This window comes from Peromyscus eremicus, chromosome 4 (assembly GCF_949786415.1).
Source record: "Peromyscus eremicus chromosome 4, PerEre_H2_v1, whole genome shotgun sequence".
Taxonomy (NCBI): Eukaryota; Metazoa; Chordata; class Mammalia; order Rodentia; family Cricetidae; genus Peromyscus; species Peromyscus eremicus.
In genome coordinates this window covers 1,903,009-1,917,500 of record NC_081419.1, presented here as the reverse complement: position 1 = coordinate 1,917,500, position 14,492 = coordinate 1,903,009, and the positions used below count along the sequence as shown (strand labels likewise).

At 52.7% G+C, this 14,492-nt stretch overlaps 1 protein-coding gene across 1 annotated transcript in view; it reads right to left on the bottom strand.

Annotated features, from left to right (window-relative positions):
* The window catches only part of Col5a1 (collagen type V alpha 1 chain), a 152,375-nt gene that overhangs the window by 42,532 nt on the left and 95,351 nt on the right, over positions 1-14,492 (bottom strand). The window contains exons 26-32 of the mRNA XM_059262197.1: positions 14,047-14,091; positions 13,505-13,558; positions 9,641-9,685; positions 7,903-7,956; positions 5,437-5,544; positions 4,620-4,673; positions 2,491-2,544 (exon numbers count right to left, since the gene is read on the bottom strand). Coding sequence (XP_059118180.1) covers positions 2,491-2,544; positions 4,620-4,673; positions 5,437-5,544; positions 7,903-7,956; positions 9,641-9,685; positions 13,505-13,558; positions 14,047-14,091 — 414 coding nt within the window. The remainder of the gene's footprint in view (positions 1-2,490; positions 2,545-4,619; positions 4,674-5,436; positions 5,545-7,902; positions 7,957-9,640; positions 9,686-13,504; positions 13,559-14,046; positions 14,092-14,492) is intronic.

Sequence of the window (14,492 nt, the reverse complement as noted above, 5' to 3'; positions counted from 1 at the left end):
CCCTGATGGAACCTGGGGCATCTAGGCACACAAGCATTGGGAGGAGGCAAAGAGGTCTCTACCCAGCTTCCATCTGGGCCCTGAGGTGGCAAGGTGCTCAGCAGGGTGTGTGGTAATCTAACCCCCACTAGAGCTTGGCCTGGTGACTGGAAGTGCTGATCGAAGCATACATCCAGGACTCCCTCACAAATTAATTGTTCGGGTGCACCTGGCCTCTAGACCCCCCCGGGAAAGAATAGGAGATCCCTGAAATGGCCTCGTCTACAACTTTCTGGAGCACAAGGACAAGCTGAAGTATAAAAAGCCTTGAATTCGCTCAGCGGGGCCTTCCTCTCCTGGGACGCCTCCGAGGGGCGGGGTACAGTCTCATCCTAAGACACAGCTTTGCTTGTGTCGTGGCTCTGCCTTGGTCTGCAGCTGGCTGGTTGGTGCAGTGTTGCTTCTGATGGTTTCCCACTTTACCTCCCACTGACAGGAAGACACGAGCTACTAGCTTTGCTGAAGCCATCTCTGGTAACCAAGGACTGAGGTGTAGCGCTTGTGTGAGTGGCAAACACATGCACGTGCTGTAAACCCGGCCTGGCATCCCACGCTAGAGGTGGCCTGCTGACCAGATCATCTGCGAGCAGAGCAGGTCTCCAGGGTGCAGCACAGACTCGTCCCCTTCACAGCCCTCAGTCCCTTCTTGATCATCTCCCACACGGGACCGGAACTACTTCAAAAATCTCCCCAGAGTTACTACCCCCATGACTAAACTCTGGCTGCCTTGGGATAAAGACCCACCCCGAGGCACTGCACAGGCAAGGCCTCCACAGCCTCCACCAGCCCAGGGCTCTGCCCTGGGCTCAGCTACACCAGCTTCTCTAAGTGGTTCTGCTCTCCACCCCTTTCTGGTCTTAGCAGGAACATCTCTGCCTCCCGGTAGTACCCGGGTCTAGGGGCTCGCTTTATCCTTCCTTGCATGCTCATTACCCTTGAGCACTGGTTACTGGCTGCTCCTTATCTTGCTCAGTCACTGGAGCATCCCCTGCCTGGTAAGCTCTGAGCTTAGCAAGGGCTTAGGAGACGTGCAGTGCAAGCAAATGAACTGCCTTCTGTGAAGCCCATGTGACTCAGGGGTCCACAGCACAAGGAAGCAACAGGACAACACAGCCCGAACCTTGGGGTTGGCGTTAATTCAGGATACGATTCTGCACCAGAGGCTGATTGCAAGGCCAGCCCGGCCTCCAGCCTCCATGGACAGCTGGCGAAAGTCAGCCATACCTAGTGGTCCAAGGACACTCAATTTTTGGTTGAGCTCCCACTTAGGCAAAGCAACAGCCCTTGGGCTTTCTTTCCATCCTATGACAGCAGCATCTTCCACACCTGTGAGACCCTGGGCCTCACAGGGAATATGTCCAAATATTCCAGGGGACAACCCTGGCCACAGACACTAGTCAGACGTTTCTAAATAGAGGGTCTGACTGAGAAGAGAGGGATAGATGATAGATAGATAGATGATAGATAGATAGATAGATAGATAGATAGATAGATAGATAGATAGATAGATGATAGATAGATAGATAGATAGATAGATAGATAGATAGATAGATAGAAAATAGAAGATACATAGAAAATGGAAAGATGATAAAGGGACCACATGAGAAAGAGGCGATGGTAGCAGTAGATAGCCTCCACCCTGTGAGCTCCCTCCCAGGACATCCCTGCTTTCTGAATTGTGAGGCTGGTGACCACTGGCTTGTTCACATGGTCTCATATTCTGAAGTCATTCTCCTGGTTTTCAAGAGCACATCAACTCTGCTTTACACATGACATTCTGATGAAGCAATGTCCTGCCAGGAAGAGCCCCAGCCTCAGCTCTATGGAAGTAGAAAGAAGCCAGTCAGGAGCACTCTGTTCTGTGTCCCCAACCACAATGGCCTCTCTGTCCCCTGGATGCCCAAGGCCCAAGATGACCATCACTCTCCACCTCCCAACTGGAGGTGCTCAGGCTCTGTAATGTCACCAGTGATGTCCAGGAGGGCTTCTACAGGGAAGGCCTGAGCCAACAAGGACATCACAGAAGGTGGGGGTGTGTGGCTCCCCCAGGTCGGCCCTCAAGATACCTCTGTGAGGATGACAACTGAGGGAACCCAATGGTGTCATGCCCTGCCTTGTATTTACAACCGGGGTAACTTCCAACAGGAACTGTAAGTCTGGGAGACACGGCACTCAGGGAGACAGGAAAGTCTCTCAGAAAGAGGAGAATCTGGAGGCGCCCCAAGAGCTTCCTGACTCCCGTCCATCAGAAAGCCCCATTTTCCCAGTATGCTCTTTCTTACCATTGCCCCTTCCAATCATGGCGCCTCCATAACTGAAAGTTAAAGAAAGGCCTAGAGCTCAAGGTCAGCTACCTCTGAAAAAGTGGTTTTGATAACAAATGGGGAAAACCAACAGAGCGCTGACTGGAGAGCCAACACCTGCACACCAAGGCAGCCGAGCAGTCCTTACCCTGCCGCCCTTCTCTCCGTTGGCACCCGGGAAGCCAGGGAATCCAATGGAGCCCTGCAAGACAGTTAAGGGGAGATGAAACAAGACCGCCAAGCCAGGAGCAAGGGCCGCGCTGCCATGCCCACCAGGACAAGGTCCTGCTACTGGTCACACCCCTTCCTTACCCACTGACCGAATCTGCTTTGTACCCAAATGACCTAGGTAGCTACCCTATTCATCCACCCATGGAATGCCCACCCACTAACCACCCTACTCATCCACCCATGGAATGCCCACCCACTAACCACCCTACTTATCCACCCATGGAATGCCCACCCACTAACCACCCTACTCATCCACCCATGGAATGCCCACCCAGCTAACCACTCTACTCATCCACCCATGGAATGCCCACCCAGCTAACCACCCTACTCATCCACCCATGGAATACCCACCCACTAACCACCCTACTCATCCACTCATGGAATGCCCACCCAGCTAACCACCCTACTCATCTACCCATGGAATGCCCATTCACCCATCGTTTTATTCTCTATCATCCATTTGTCTAGCCACCTGCCTGCCACCCATTCAACACCCTGAATATTTCTTGAGCATTCTCTAGACTCCAAATCTAGAACCCAAAGTTAAGTCCTAGTATACTCCATCCAACTCCCCACACAGAGACTGTGCATTGCCAGCTGATGTTTTGGGGAATGTGTGGCTGACGTTCCCTGGAAATGGGGGTTGCATCTTTCAGCTCTGTTCACTGATCCTGCTGTCATACTTTGTGATCTGTCCATAATGCCTTAACTAAAGCATGATGGTTTGCAAGGTCAGAAATGGATACAAATCCAGGCACAGATGTATGAACAGGCCAAATATAGTTCTCAAGACTTCAGTGTGCCAAGCATCCAAACTCCCTCTATGTACAAAAAGATGCCACAGGGGCTCCCCAGGACATACCCAGGGCAGCCCACTGTGCACCGATGCAGGTGTTGTCTATGGCCCTTTGTGAGTCTCTGCCCTCTGGGTAGCCTGGCATCCTGACCTGAGCACATTCCTGTTCCAGGAAATCTGCTTGTTTCCATGCCTTGCAGTCCTTCTCTATGTCCACCTAGCCACCCAGGCAGAAGGTTGAAACAAGGGGCCTGGAGTGGATGACACAGAACTCCCAGGCCACTGTGCAGCCCATTGCTGCATCCAGTCACAACCCAAGGACAGAGTTTCAGATCCTGCTTTTCTCGCGCCCCCAGAGCGGCCAGTGCCAAGTCACATCCCACCCTCCCCTCTCTCAAATGTCTCCACTCCTTTTCTCTCCTCCTGAGACAAGTGCCTGAAAAGAGGAAGGAAACCGTGCCCAGGAGCCCATCCCCCAACGCTGGGGCGGAGCCCATCCCCCAACGCTGGGGCGGAGCCCATCCCCCAATGCTGAGGCGGACCACTCCAGGTGGCAGACACATTGTAGTCACATCTAAGGGACATGTTCCTGCAGGCTGGGTGTGTGTTCACACGGAGTGGACCAGAGGACAGGCCATCATTCGCCCATACAGCCCACCCTTCTTTGGTTGACAAGCCCTGACTCTTGGGCGTCAAAGAGAGTGAAGCCAGCAGGCAGCAGAAGGGCGGGGATGCAAATCTGGGGCAGGCTGGCTGAGGGCTGCTAACCAGGTCTCCAGGGCAGCCAACGGTTATTGTTTAAGGAGGAACCATGAATAATCAAATGTGGGATGAGAAGAAAATAATGTTCACACTGATTTCCAAAGCCTTTAGGACCTGTTCCACTTAAGCCTGAACATGACTGCTGATAAGACAGTGGTTGTCTCTGCTCCGATACAAACAGTCTCCAAACTTCCAAATAAAGTGACGTGGGTAAGTCAGGGGGCTAAGCCTCCCCAGCAGGCCACCAGGCCCCAGAACTGGCCCTGTGGCTGGGATAGTTTCTGTCCCCTTCCCTGAAAGGCTCAACTCATTGTCCAAGTGCTTTCTTTGAGCTTGGTCAAAGGCTGCCTGGGGACTATGAGATCATGGTGAACATATTGTTCTACTATGGCCATGCAGAAGTGGAAAATGGATAAGGGGGTTTGGAGTGTGTGGGGTGCCACATGGGATGGCGCCTGCCGGGACATACTTAGCAGGGCTTAAATTACCTTTGGCCCTTGTCTTCCTGGGTACCCTGGTAATCCTGGCACTCCGAGCTTTCCCTAGGAGCAGAAAAAAGACTCATAAATCACAAACATGACTACTCAACCTTGTTCTCTGAGCAGAGAACACTGGCGTATTCTGAGAGGGGCTAGGGCAGGTTAGAAGGGTATGGTCGGCATACAGAGACAACTGGATGTCCGCCTGGAACTGAGTGGTCTCTAAGCCCTACCCTACCAGCATGCCTGGAAAACCAAACACCAAGCAAAGGGATGGATAACATGGCCAGGAGGAAGAATGGTCTTATCTGTGGGGGTTCTGAACACTCTGTAAGAGTTCTAGCCCAGGGCCAGATGGAGTGGGAGGCTTGAGTCCTCCTGTGTCCCCTCCTCCCCAGGTTACTGGGGACAAGGTGTAGGAGGGTACTGCTGGTACAGGGCAGGCTAGAGACAGGTGTCTACTGGAGCCTCATGCACATGCCAGGCTGTCAGACTGCAGTGAGGACATTCTGTCACTCCCAAAGTGGAGACAGGACTTGATAGGGATGGGTGCTCATGTATGGCTGGTGAGGTCCCCAAGCTTTGCCTCTACCTGGAGGAAAACACTCCTCCAAGGTGTGGTGGGGGGCTCAGAAGGGGAACTTGGAACAGGAAAATGACCAATGGATACACACACACACACACACACACACACACACACACACACACACACACACTGGGAGATGTGGCAAAGGCTGGGGGCGGTGGGCATGGGCTATTCAGGAGTCCCACTACCCATCTGGTACTCAGAGCCCTCGAGGCACAGTTAAGCATTGTAAACACAAACCTTCTCCCCAGTGGGTCCCAGAGGACCGGGATCACCATTGGGACCACCACGACCCTTTGGGCCTTCAGGACCATCTTCTCCTCGAGGACCAGGTGGGCCGATCTCCCCCTGCAATCAAAAAAGGCAAGGTGAGGGAGACCCTTCCCAGTCTCTACCCCCAACTGACGCCTCCCACCATCCTGGGGTAGGGCTGCCAAGCAGGCATGCTGTGTGAGAACTGAGCTTGCCTGGCCTTTCTCTGCAAACCAGTGGTAAATCCAAAGAGCAGCTAGATTGCTGTCACCTCTCTGCACCGAGTGCCACTATGGCTGCCATCTCTGCTCCCTGACTCCTCTGTCTAGTTCAGTGACTCCTGGCTAAAATAACTAGTTAACAATAGTGGCTGCAACTTGCTCTGTCCCTGCATTAGTTGGAGTTCTCTAGAAGAACAGTAATCTTTCCAGGCCATGCTCTCAAAGGCCCACCCAGAGGTGTATCTCCTAGTTGATCCAGACCCAACCACCACAGTCTTCAAATTCATCTTCTTCTGAAGCCTCAGGAGGCATCAAGGTGGACCTCTCCCCAACTGGACAGTGATCTGGCTATAACCCACACCCAGGAGACCCAGAATGCACACTAGAGACTTCATCCAGTGTACCTAGTTGCAGGTGTGAAGTCTACATCTAGACAAAGAAGACCCACGCAGGCCGCAGAAGCACTGTGGTCATCTCCAAATAGGTACCCTGAGCTCTTAGTGACCTGTGCATGAGTCCTCTGACTTGCTGCTTCCAAGAGCAGCTGCAGACAGATGGATGACCCCCACACATCAAAGCACAGACGGCTCAGAGACAGACAACTGCAGAGTGCTCATTCAACCTACCAATCCTCTAGGTAGTCACACCTGAGCACCTACAGAAAGCCCAGCGCAAGGCTCTAGGGAAGCAAAGCCATAGCACCTGCTCCCTCATCTCACCCTCATCTGTTGAAATCTGAACTGTGCTCCCAGGAAGTACCTTTTGTGTGACTCGTTACCTAGTTACCTATCTATCTATCTATCTATCTATCTATCTATCTATCTATCTATCTATCATCTATCTATCTATCATCTATTATCTATCTACCTGTCTGTCTGTCTGTCTATCTATCTATCTATCTATCTATCTATCTATCTATCTATCTACCTATCTATTTATCATCTATCTATCCACCATTTATCTCCTACCTCTATCTCATCTCCAAGGTCTCTCAATAAACACCAAACTGGCTGCAAACTCATACCTATCCTCCTGCCTCGTCTCTTGAGATTACAGCCACATACCACCACACCTGTGCCTCAGTCAAGTGGACTCTAATTGTGTGTGCCAAGACACCAGAGAGGAGGAGTCAAAGGGTCTCCTGCTGTTGACCTGGGGTAGCCCCTCAGCTGAGGCACTGAAGAACCTGCATCTGGAGGAGGCCCGGGGCAGCCACCTTCAGCAGCAGCATAATGGGACACCAAATCCCTATTTTATTCTCCTCCTCTGATAGACTTGCAGGTGGTTTCTGCCATTCTCTGTCAGGTTGTGACGACATGTGTCAAGTGTATAGGCCCTCTTGTTCTGGAACATTAGCCGAAGGCACCTTTGGGGCCCATTTGGGGATAATTAGAGAAGCGGACAACAGGCCTGAGTGAGCCAATAGGCAATACTCGGGTGTGTACAACAGCTGGGCTACTGGGAGCACAGTGCGTCACCTTCTGCCAGGCTCTGACTCATTCTGAAGTTGTGGGGGAACTTCTCAGCAGGAGCTAGCAGGTGGATCTAAAGGTCGCCGCCTAGAAACTGCCCTCGGTGCCACTGTTAAACCCTGGTTCATTGTGCTTGCTGTGCTAGGCATCCCGACCTGAGAAAACCATGCCCTCTTCTGCACCGACAGCTTTCTCTGGAGCTGGGGTGAGCAACTTATCAGAAAGCGGTCAGGCTGTGGGGACTTCACCCACTGCCCAGCACCAAACGGCAGAGTACTGGGGTTGCATGGCCTTCAAGAGAGACTTGGGTGCCTCCTGGGGACCAGGATGGTCCAGGAGCTCAGCAGAGACTGCAGACCCTCAATAGGGTATGGTCCTGCTGACCATCTGCTACATCTTGGGCAGTGGCTTGCTTATGGGCCTGTCTAGATGGTTTCCATCCCCGCTCCCATTTCCTCTTCCCGGGGATGCTCACCATCCTCTGGAGTCAAATTTTTCTGTAACCCAGGGACCTCTGTCCTTACTAAGCTACACCCAGGGTAGAGTTCCAGTGACCACAGTTGTCCTTGGGGTTAACACAGCTCTGGCTTTGGACTGGGAACCCCAGCTCCCGATACTCTGTCCTCAGACCAAGGTCTTGCAGAAGTGTTATCTTCTTTCTGATAAGCTGCTCTGTGCTCCCCAAAACCCATAGCTTTTATGCAGGTCCCCAGACCCACTCTACTTGTCCCTGGCCCAAATCCTAGGCCCACAACACTCACCCGGTCACCCTTTATTCCCATGTCGCCTTTAAAGCCAGGGAAGCCATCTTCACCCTGAGCATAGACAAGAAAATACATCAGCCTTCAGAGAAGAACTCCACTCCACAGTACCACTTTCCGCTGCACAATGCAGAGCCCCAAGCCTGTGGTAGAAGCAGGAGAGCTATACAGGGAGGAAGCTTCGTGCCTGCCCAGAATGAGGCATGTGGACCCCCGGCCTCTGACTCAGCCCCAAGGCCCCTGCCATAGTATGCACAGTATGCATGACATACCAGGGCCATAGGTTCTCAGACATCCCTTCTCCCTAGAACCATCCCAATCTGCTTTCCTGGGCCCCTTGGGACATCCCAGGAAACTGGTAAGGCAACATCCCAAGGAACCCAGTCACATCTTCCCATACAGCTCTGTCTCATGAAGACAAGACAAAGTAAAGCAGTGAAGCTAGAAACCCTCCTCAAAAAGGCAGAGGCCCTTCAGTCATAGAGCCTCCCAACAGGGTGGGAGTTCTGGGACACAGGGCTGGGAAAGTCCTTGGCAAGGGAGCGTGGTGGGGTGGGTGGGGTGGGGTGGGGTTCTGTTCCTAAGGGAACTTGCCTTTCGCTAAATCCCTAGAAGATGCATGAAGAGGTGTTCTTGGCTAAACTGTTCAGAAGACACAGCCATTCCCCTGACCCTGCAGAAGGAGGCCTAGTGTTCTATTTATGGAGGTGCTTTGGAAGGGGTAGAGAATGAAAGGCTCCTTGGCCTGCCCAAAGGGTAGCTGGCTGGTTAGTTAACACCCAGACACAAGGTAGACCACACAGATAGTGTGCTGTTCCCACCACAGCCCTTGAAGTAGTCTCTAGAGAATAGATTTCAGGCTAGCAGATCATTCAGGAAAGGAGGCAAAAATATCCACGGGTGTCCTGTGAGAAGCAGTGGCATGAATACCTGCAAGCACAGGCACTTGAGCTCAGGCTTGGCAGGCCCTGCTCTCACAGCCTTCAGACCCCAGTATCCCAGGGAGCTCCACAGCCTGCCCCAAAGGGCAAACACACCCGCTAGCTACAGCGGAATGGCAGGGGGGTGCCCAATAGGATGGAGCTCAAGACGGGCAGGTCACTTCCAAGTGCCAGTCCTCCTACCACCAAATGCAAAGGACAGAAGTGGCTGGCTGCACAGTTCCATGAGGCTCAGGATGTCTCATCTGCCAGGGGTACTGGGCACTCTGACTCGATGGCACTCAGAGTCATTAGTTAGCTTTGTATTAACCAATGATGATCCATAGAGGCCTGATAGGCAGCCTTGACCACGGCAGGCAGCACCACATTCTGAAATGTGGCTTATATGTGAGTGTGAATAGTCACTGAGCGGGACATGCCTTCACATGTCCCAGCTCTGAGCCCTGAGACCGGACTGTAAACCTGGCCTGGATGGACTCTGGGTAGGAATGCTGGGCTTCTCAGGTAATAACACTGACAACTGACCACCATGAGGACTGCTGCCTGTGAAGGACCCACAGGGAGAAACTTGGGGGAGGGAGGGATGTGAAGACAGTCACATGGCCACCCTAGGGCCTCATGCTCCAGGCCAGCCCAGGAGATGCTGACAGTACCACGGTCCTCAGCAGCTCCTTTCTCCTTTTACAGACAAGTGAGCTTCCTTCAGGGTGACATCAATCCCCTCCACATTCAGAGGAAACCTCACTGGGTCTTGCATCACGCTGAGCCAGCCCACCCTCAAGGGGACAGACCCTTACCTTCTCGCCTTTGGTGCCCTTCAGACCTCGGATGCCATCTGCCCCCTGTGCAGGCAAGAAAAGAGAGTGATCACAAACACACAAGGCCCGGGGGCGGGGGCCAAGGGAACGGCTCCCACAGGTGGTATATACCAGCCTCAGATGAGCCCTCATCCAACACATCCCCATCTCAGGAGGGAGAGGCGTTTCCTGTGCTCACATTGATTGACAGTGGCTCACGTGAGGCCCCCAGTATCCTTCATTCCTACAGTGGCCTTTGAATCCTCTTTCTATACAAACATCCAAACCTCTCCCTGGCCAACTACTCAGAGGTCTGGTTTTGCCTTTCCAAGGGTCCAACCCCCTCGAACACTTTCCTATGCTAACATGCCTGCCTGTTCTAGAAACAGTCCCTCAATCCCTGCAGTTAGGAAGAACTCAATGCAGGCAGGCGGGTTAAGATCCTGACTCTGTTCTTTGGCTTCTGAGGACGTCCCAGTCTTCTGTGTGCCTCAGTTTCCTTACCTGGAAGTGGACTGATGAGGACCCTAGCCTTGTGACCAGTGCATACTAGGCATCCAGTAGACAGTGGCTGTGCCCCATCTGTCTGTGTTAACTCTGCTTTATCATTGAAAGGCGACACAATATTACATCAACTAATGTTACAACGATGGCTGTGGCTGTCCTCAGCCCAGGGTGGACACAGCTCTAAGGACACAGACCACACCCCTTTCCCCCATTCTCAGTGGGCCCAGTGCCTCTGCTGATGGAAGTGAGATCGTGAGACCTAATGACAGATGCAGCCACATCCTCACAGTCCATGACTTTTGACCTTAGGCCTCTGAAAGGAGTGCCATTTACCTACATGGACTCACTATTGACTCCGGGATCTGCCTCAAGTCATCTTTGCATAGGACCCCAGAGAAGCCACGTGGCCCAGTTCTTCTGGATGAGGCTGCAGCCTGGGCCTGAGCCACCTTCTGGACCCAGGGGCCACCAGCTGCCCTCTGCTGGCCAGAGCTCCACAGAGCTTGGTAGTTCTAAGCCTTCTGTTGGGGTTGGGAAGAGCTTTAGAATGAAGGGTGGAGACACACCAACTCAGGAGCCCGGCCTGTGGCCTGGGCCTTGACACAGGAAGCTAGGAGCTATAAACCAGGGGCACAGGTACCATGAGAGCTTAACCACTGGAGGGAGGGAGTGCTCGGAACATCAGGAGACAAGTCCATTATTGGCAACATCCCTACTCGGCATCCCATGATGCAAGACTTGGGATGTGAAATGGATAGCCAGGGAGCAGGGAGAATCTGGGTGGCAGCTGGGTCAGAGTAACTCTTGTTCATAGATTACTCATCCTGACACTGGACAAATAGATGTGGGTTGATGTGGAGGTGCCCAGTCTGTTAGGGCAGCAGCCCCTGGCCCTTGGTGGCTGCTAAGGAAGGAAAAGGTCCTGGAGAAGGGTGCCGACTCTAAGGAGTCTGCTCTGCGCTTACTCAGACCTGAATTAATGGTGGACAGAACTGAAACATGCAGGGGGCCCAGAGCAGACCTGGAGACATCTGACACACGCCTGTCCACACACAGTCTGTGAGCAAGGCTTGCCCTAAACACCCAAGCAACAGGAGTTTAAGAACATCTGTGGTCCAAAGGGCCCAGGAAGGCACAATGTGCCCTGTCTGGCCATTTGCCTTGGAGCTCATGGTCTCTGAACACTCTTCTTTTCCTGAGATACCTTCTGGGTATCTAGAAGTCCCCAAAGAAGAAGACAGTGGGTGGGCTGTTCGGGTGACTGTTCAAGTCCCCCCATCCTCTCACTCTTCCAGGCACGTCCGTGGAGGGAGAAACAGAACCACAAGAACCTGGCAGAGATGAATTCTCAGGGCCAGCCCTGCTGGCACAGACTTGTAATCCAAACTGCTCCTGAGGCTTAAGCAGGATCCTGAGTTTAAGGCCAGCCACCTAGGCAGCTTAGTGAGATTCTGCCTCAAAACCAAAAGTGAAAAGGGGCCTGGGGACTTAGCTCAGTGGTGGAATGCTCATCAGATATGCACAAAGCCCTGAGTTCATCTCTTAGTGAGAAGGGGAGGAGGTAGGGGGAGCCAGCCCTGTCTGCCTTCAGAGGCCGCAGTGAGGAGACCCGGGCTGTGAAGCAGGAAGCGGCTCTGACCAAATGATGAACCTACTTGCTCCTTGACCTTGGACCTCCAGCCTCTATTTCAAAACCCCTGATCATGGAATTTCTCTTACAGCAGATGGATAATCCACGGCAGAACCCTTTCTCAGGGAGAAGTTTAGATGGCAAACGACCAGATCTCCCTAGTCAAGGAACTACCCTAATAGTGACAGCTAGCACCCCCACCTGTGCTGTGTCCATGGGCCTGGCACTCACTAGCTGGCCAGCATCACTTCTGTTCTCAAGAGGGCAAGGAGCGGGAGCATCTATTTCTCTTTTGAAAACTGTCTTAAATCTTGCTTTTCCCTCTGCTTCCAAGTCTAACTGGATTGCTCATGTCATGGGTGAATTTTAATCAGATAGATAAGAGCATTCCCCATAAACATTTTAAAGTAAACACCTTTCAGCTTGCAGAGGAAGCCTCATGCAATTAGCCATGTATAGGAGCTGCTAAAGGCTCGGGGTAGGCGACAGGAATTTGTAAGATAAACACGCACGGAGCTCCCATAATCAGCAGTGCTGCTCAATTATCCCCCTTCCAGGATTCACTAGGCATTCTGCTGGGAAAAGCATGCTTACGGAGGAACCTGACCTGCCTAAGGCTGTCATCCTTGAGAGGTCGCTCTTGAGGGATGCCCCCGTTTCTGAGACACGGAAGCAGGGCCATTTGGGTTCAAGTCTAGACTGGGGCACCATGCTTGGTGAGATCCTGCACAGTCTCTGAACACTGAGGTCCCGAGTCCTCCTCCCTCCCCCCTCGCCAGGGCAGCTGTGTACGTTGGGTCTGCAGCAACGCTGGACAGAGAGAAAGTGCCACAAAGCAGACGGGTGATTGCAGCAGCCTTGATCATATTTCTATAAAGCCTTCAAACCTAAGAAGTCATTTGTGTGCCTGCGCTTATGTACACGTGCACACTCACAGGGGCACACCTGTGCTTCCTTTCATGTCGGGTTTGAAGGGAGGAAATGTTATCTTGTTTTGCCGGCGGGAAGCCTGGAGCTTTGAGATGCTGCTAAGTCCCTGTTATGGGGGAAGAAAAGGCCCTGTCCACACTCATCTTCTACAGAGGAATGTGCCTTCGCCCTGGGAACCTCGGAACTCGAGATTAAATCTTGCAGCTCAGAGCAAACACAGTTAGTGCCGAGGGGACAAAAGGGACGTTGCTCTCAATATTGCTCTGGCATCCCGTGTCCCTTAACAAGGTTCCAGGAATTTCTACCAGCAGAAACATGATTGTAAACAAATGGACATCTCCCATAAACCCTGCCTCCCAGGGAATTGAGAGGACACGCTGGTCTTTTCCCGTTTCCAACATGCCAGTGGCTCAAAGGACTGTTTCTGGGTTTCTCCCAGGTGGCCATGCCCCTGCTTCATGAGATCTGCCCCCTGGGAGAGGCTCCTGAGATCAGCCTGGTAGGACAAATGGTAAACATAAGAGGATGGCCCAGTGCCACCTGCTTCCTCACAGGCTGACTAGGAGCTAGTCCCATGCTCTGTATCAGTCTGTCCCCTTGCTGGCAGGCTGCATTTTTACCTGCTCAGATCTGATGTCCAGGGTCCCAGTATCTGTACACTGAACTGGGGAGCTAGGTCTCTCTAGAGTGCCTGGAGTGGGGCTGAACCACAGAGGAACTTCCAGGAACCAGCCAGGGCCATGCACCCATCCCACCCTGACTCCCAGGAAGACCTAGAGCTGTACAGTCCCGCTTACCTTGACTCCTCGGGGACCCGGGTAGCCAATGGGACCCTGGGGGCCAGGAGGACCCTAAAATCAAAGGGAAGGAATATTAGCTACTTTCAGGTGAGAGGACCTGGGCATCTTCCATGGGACCCTGTAAAGCAGCTCTATGGGATATGTAGGAGGCCCTGCCCGAGGTCCACACTGATGCTGATGCTGATGATGGAGGAAGCTGGTGGTGCCTTTCAAAGAGCAAAATTGTCTGACGACAATCAGATGCTGTGTCCAGCTCCAGGAGACCAGGAAGGGATGGGAAAGAGACAGCCATGTAACATAAACACAGCGCTGGGTTGAGAAAAGACAAAGAAACATGGTCCCATCCTAGGCACCTTGTGGTGAAGCAATTTTCAGCTGAGGGGAACAGGGGTATCCTGTTCAGGGAAATGACATCCTTCAACAGTCAAAAGACCTTCTCAATAACTGACCAGAGCTTACAATGCAGGCACGGTCCTCCACCCTGCCTGGGAGACTTATCCAGAGACTGGCTGTGGGGGCAGGGGGCAGGGGGTACCTACCTGGCCTCCTTTCTCTCCTGGAGGACCTTCTTTGCCAGGGTGCCCCTGTCACAAGAGAGAAGGTCTTCATTAGTTAGCCACCTGCTCAGAAGGAGGCCACCTACCTCTGAAGCATTTACGTCACAGTCTTTCAGCTCTGCCCAGGAAAATAAAAGAGAGTCAGAGATGTCTGGACAGGCAGTCAAGTTACTTCTAGTATCCGGACCTCGGCTGCTTCATCTGCAAAATGGGGAGAAGCAGTGTGGCCCTGGTCATGGAAGGGATATGAACGTGAGCTGAGGAGGGTATAGCAGCCACCCAGACTGAGACCACCCTACCCTCCAGGGCAGACTTCACAGACCACAGAGGAGATTATGCCTCCACTCAAGGTCACATCAGCCAAAAGAACCTTCAGGATCAGAATCCCAAGTCCCCAGGACCAGCAAGGGCCACATTGTTTGCCAAAC